Genomic DNA, 6,000 nt, shown 5'->3' on the forward strand with positions numbered 1-6,000 from the left:
AGAATATAACTACTATAATACTGCCTCCTATGTACAAGAATATAACTACTATAATACTGCTCCTATGTACAAGAATATAACTACTATAATACTGCTCCTATGTACAAGAATATAACTACTATAATACTGCTCCTATGTACAAGAATATAACTACTATAATACTACTCCTATGTACAAGAATATAACTACTATAATACTACCTCCTATGTACAAGAATATAACTACTATAATACTACTCCTATGTACAAGAATATAACTACTATAATACTGCCCCCTATGTACAAGAATATAACTACTATAATACTGCCCCCTATGTACAAGAATATAACTACTATAATACTACTCCTATGTACAAGAATATAACTACTATAATACTGCCTCCTATGTACAAGAATATAACTACTATAATACTGCTCCTATGTACAAGAATATAACTACTATAATACTGCTCCTATGTACAAGAATATAACTACTATAATACTGCTCCTATGTACAAGAATATAACTACTATAATACTGCTCCTATGTACAAGAATATAACTACTATAATACTACTCCTATGTACAAGAATATAACTACTATAATACTACCTCCTATGTACAAGAATATAACTACTATAATACTGCCCCCTATGTACAAGAATATAACTACTATAATACTACTCCTATGTACAAGAATATAACTACTATAATACTACTCCTATGTACAAGAATATAACTACTATAATACTACCTCCTATGTACAAGAATATAACTACTATAATACTGCTCCTATACATATCTGTTTGGCACTTAAGGGGAAATGCAAGTTAAGTAATAGTCATATAGTTGTAGTTTGCGGTATATTTTTTTTGCAGAGGTTTGTGCGCTCTGGACTTGCTATACATATACTTTTGTCCTGGATACATTTGTTCTGGTGATGCCACCTTCAGTATGTATGCTATACCTGTGGGCATGTACAGTAAGTACCACCAGTAGTTGCCCCATGCTTGTTTCTCTGCACTGTATAGGAGTTTTCTCTGATTAGTAGTGTTATGGTCAGGGCTTTATATTGGGGTCAGGGCTTTATATCAGGGTCAGGGTTCTGTATTATGTCTATGGCTTTATATTGGGGTCAGGGCTTTATATTCGGGTCAGGGCTTTATATCAGGGTCAGGGTTCTGTATTATGTCTATGGCTTTATATTGGGGTCAGGGCTTTATATTCGGGTCAGGGCTTTATATTGGGGTCAGGGCTTTATATTCGGGTCAGGGCTTTATATTCGGGTCAGGGCTTTATATCAGGGTCAGGGTTCTGTATTATGTCTATGGCTTTATATTGGGGTCAGGGCTTTATATTCGGGTCAGGGCTTTATATTGGGGTCAGGGCTTTATATTGGGGTCAGGGCTTTATATTCGGGTCAGGGCTTTATATCAGGGTCAGGGTTCTGTATTATGTCTATGGCTTTATATTGGGGTCAGGGCTTTATATTTGGGTCTTGGCTTGTATTATGGCCCCGCTTCTAGCCCTGATCTCATGATTACTGACAACACTGCCATGGACAGATCTGGTGCATGTTCTGACACAGCCCTCGGTGTCCATTTTTGTTATTGGCAGCCCCCATACTGCAGAGGATGCGTCCTTTTCTGCACACCAGTCTGAACAGATGTATAACAAGCGCTACCTGTCCTGCCGTCACCTCTCCCCGGAGTTAGACAAACAGGCAATATCTATGGTAACGGATCCCTGTGAATTATCGCTGCCTGGTAAAACACCTGCATTGCAGTCGAGCTTAATATTCACTCCCAACACGGAGCCAAATTTATGACTCACGAATTTCTTTGTTTTTCGAGAGCCTTTTGCAACCTAGAAGAATGGCACTCGGAAGAATGTGTCCTACTATTTGTAAGGAAGGCTTAGGTTAACAAAATATCATTGCTGCACATCCAGCGCGGAAGCCCACAAGAAAAACAGCAGGGCACGGCCCCGAAAACAAGGCAGAGAGACATCAGCCAGCCGAGAGGAGGCCGCTGCAGTCCCTGGTATTGCTGCAGCACCAGGCGGAGGGGGAAGGGAAGGCAAAGAGAACTGCTGAGCACAGTATTGGGGGCAGGAGGGGGCTCCAGGTGGTGTCTCTATGAGGTGACCGGACTTTGGTTGTGGCAATTGTTTGTTTTCCTGGATATTGTTTTCCTAAATTATTCAATCTTCCTTTTATATGACCCATGACCCTCACTCCATGCCCTATCATTTTAGGACTCAGTTTTCTTGGGTCCACCGACCTCTAATAAACCCTAGAAAATGGGCCATCAAACCAATATTTATTATAATAAAGTTATACAGGAACTCTGAACCAGTTCTCTTATTATGTAGACTTCTATTTTGGTGCCCAGTGTGCGCCTGTTTATGAAGGTGCTGGAGCCACCAATCTCATCCTAATGACCTACAGTGTACTAAGGGTTGCTATCCTGCCTAAACTACTGGAGTTTGTCAACAGTAACATAGTTTTTGTGTTCAAATGATAATGAGATGACTCTGCTGACCCTGCCCTCTAAAGACAAGGAGATGACTCTGCTGATCCTGCCCTCTAAAGACAAGGAGATGACTCTGCTGACCCTGCCCTCTAAAGACAAGGAGATGACTCTGCTGACCCTGCCCTCTAAAAACAAGGAGATGACTCTGCTGACCCTGCCCTCTAAAAACAAGGAGATGACTCTGCTGAACCTGCCCTCTAAAGACAAGGACATGACTCTGCTGACCCTGCCCTCTAAAAACAAGGAGATGACTCTGCTGACCCTGCCCTCTTGTGATAATGAGATGACTCTACTGACCCACTCCCCTAATGATAATGAGATGACTTTACTGATCCAGACATCTGATTATAAAGAGATGGCTCTCCTGACCTTCTCTAATGAGAATGAGATGACTCCACTGACCTTCTTCTCTAAAGAAAACAATATGACTCTGCTAACCCTGCCCTCTATTGAAAAAACTTGACTCTGCGACCATTTCCTCTAAGAATAATGAGATAACTCTAATGATAATTAGTTGACTCTGCTGACCCTCTCTCTGCTCTAATGTTAATGAGATGACTCTACTGACCCTCTCGTCTAATAATAATGAGATGACTCCACTGATCCTCTTGTCTAATAATAATGAGATGACTCTGATGACCCTCTTCTCTAATAATAATGAAATATGACTCTGCTGACCCTCTCCTCTAATGATAATGAGATGATCCTACTGACCCTCTCATCTAATAATAATGAGATGACTCTGATGACCCTCTTCTCTAATGATAATGAGTCTACAGACCCTCTCCTCTAATGTTAATGAGATGACTCTACTGACCCTCTCCGCTAATATTAATGAGATGACTCTACTGACCCTCTCCACTAATATTAATGAGATGACTCTACTGACCCTCTTGTCTAATAATAATGAGATGACTCCACTGATCCTCTTGTCTAATAATAATGAGATGATCCTACTGACCCTCTCATCTAATAATAATGAGATGACTCTGCTGACCCTCTCTTCTAATAATAATGAGGTGACTCTGATGACCCTCTTCCCTAATGATAATGAGATGAGTCTACAGACCCTCTCCTCTAATGTTAATGAGATGATTCTACTGACTCTCTCCTCTAATAATAATGAGATGACTCTACTGACCCTCTCCTTTAATCATAATGAGATGACTCTACTGATCCTCTTGTCTAATAATTATGAGATGACTCTGCTGACCCTCTTGTCTAATGATAATGAGATGGTTCTTCTGACCCAGGCCTGTAATAATAATCAGATGACTCTGCTAAACCTACATTCTAATGATAATGAGATGACTCTGCTGGCTCTGTCTCAGTTTACACAGGAAAGCTGAGAAGTAAGTTGCATTAGACAGGAGGTGGTGATACCTACCAGTGATGACGCCACGGTGAGCAGTAAGTACAGCCTGATGATCATCTCCATTGTTATCTTGTCTTGAATTTTTCTGTTCTGTCCTCAGTAAATAACAAAAAGAAAAGAAAAAAATATATCTGTTGGACAAAAGATTTCTTCAGATTTCAGTCCAGGCCTCTGTAACAAATACAAGAAGAGAGTCGAGGGTAAGAAATAGTGTGAAAATGACATCAACACAATCTGCTCTGCCTGGGAAATGACGGCCGCACTGAAATTGAACTGCAGAAAATTGAGATTTTTTTTTTTCTTTTTGAAAAGCCGTCAAAGCAGAAGAAGTGTTTGTGAAGGAGACGCCATAAAAGCCCTGACTATAGAGGTAATGTAGTGGTGGTACAGGCTGCCTGAGTACATGGCAGAACGTTGACCCGGACTATCTCGACCCTCCGACAACTTCTACTTTACTTTTCATGAGAAGACAAAAACAGCAGTGTTCAGGCACAGAGAGCGCCGCCGGGACCAAAGGGGAAGGAATCGCTAACTCACTGCGATGGACACCGGGCCCTATAACAGAGCGGGCCCCTCAGACATGCCAGATCGAGCAGAACAGTCCTACATTTAGGGGGGTGTCCCATCAGGGCAGCGGGTCCTGAGCTCCACTCTACCTGTATTAGTAGGAAGCTGATAAAGTTGAATACAATGGAGGAGCATCGAGCCATGAGCGCCGGGCCCCATCATTCAGGCTTCAGCTGTAGCTGGGGGGTGCAATAAGAGTCACTGAGGGGACATTATACTAAGTGAGGGCACTGAGGGGACATTATACTAAGTGAGGGCACTGAGGGGACATTATACTAAGTGAGGGCACTGAGGGAGCATTATACTAAGTGAGGGCACTGAGGGGACATTATACTAAGTGAGGGGACATCATACTAAGTGAGGGGACATCATACTAAGTGAGGGGACATCATACTAAGTGAGGGCACTGAGGGGACATCATACTAAGTGAGGGCACTGAGGGGACATTATACTAAGTGAGGGCACTGAGGGGACATTATACTAAGTGAGGGGACATCATACTAAGTGAGGGGACATCATACTAAGTGAGGGGACATCATACTAAGTGAGGGCACTGAGGGGACATTATACTAAGTGAGGGCACTGAGGGGACATTATACTAAGTGAGGGCACTGAGGGGACATCATACTAAGTGAGGGCACTGAGGGGACATTATACTAAGTGAGGGCACTGAGGGACATCATACTAAGTGAGGGCACTGAGGGGACATTATACTAAGTGAGGGCACTGAGGGGACATTATACTAAGTGAGGGCACTGAGGGGACATTATACTAAGTGAGGGCACTGAGGGAGCATTATACTAAGTGAGGGCACTGAGGGGACATTATACTAAGTGAGGGCACTGAGGGGACATTATACTAAGTGAGGGCACTGAGGGGACATTATACTAAGTGAGGCCACTGAGGGGACATTATACTAAGTGAGGGCACTGAGAGGACATCATACTAAGTGAGGACACTGAGGGGACATTATACTAAGTGAGGGCACTGAGGGAACATTATACTAAGTGAGGGGACATTTTTTTTTTTTTTTTTTTATTTTTATTATCGAAGGTCTCCGCATGTGCCAATCAAAAAACACCAAGTGCACGAAAAAAGTGTGGGTGCCACACTAAAAAAAACGTGCCCAGGATGCTTGTCAAAAAACGCACCCTTCCCCTAAAGGGGAGGGAGGTTCCTGACTAAACTCTTCCCCACAAGGACCAAAAGGTGACCGAGTGAGGTCGAGTATCCGAAAGGACCATCTGCCGGAGCAGGATGGCCCTACCAACATCCGGTTTCCCCCCGGGCTGCCACCACCAGGGGTACTCAGGATAACCAGTCGCCAAGTTTCTCTCCGGGCTGCCACCACCAGAGATACTCCTTGGCTCAGGCAAAGAAGTCTGCGCCTGCCCCGGTTCCCCAGGACAGGTCAGCTGACAGAGGGGAGAGACCCATTACAGGCCTCATCCCCAGACATCGTCAGGAAGCGTCCCAAAAGGGTACAGCATCCCTTCGTCAGACACACAAAAAGGGTGACAGAGTGTAAACAAACGTGAGAAAAACAC

General features: G+C 43.2%; 1 protein-coding gene across 2 annotated transcripts in view; it reads right to left on the reverse strand.

Moving 5' to 3' along the window:
- The window catches only part of LOC142199974 (pituitary adenylate cyclase-activating polypeptide type I receptor-like), a 121,088-nt gene extending 117,116 nt beyond the window's left edge, over positions 1-3,972 (reverse strand). For both annotated transcript variants that reach the window (XM_075269918.1, XM_075269919.1), the window contains exon 1: positions 3,899-3,972. In XM_075269918.1, the coding sequence (XP_075126019.1) occupies positions 3,899-3,949 (51 nt within the window). In that variant the 5' untranslated portion in view covers positions 3,950-3,972. The remainder of the gene's footprint in view (positions 1-3,898) is intronic.
- Between the last annotated feature and the right edge of the window lie 2,028 nt (positions 3,973-6,000).

This window comes from Leptodactylus fuscus, chromosome 4 (genome assembly GCF_031893055.1).
Source record: "Leptodactylus fuscus isolate aLepFus1 chromosome 4, aLepFus1.hap2, whole genome shotgun sequence".
NCBI lineage: Eukaryota > Metazoa > Chordata > Amphibia > Anura > Leptodactylidae > Leptodactylus > Leptodactylus fuscus.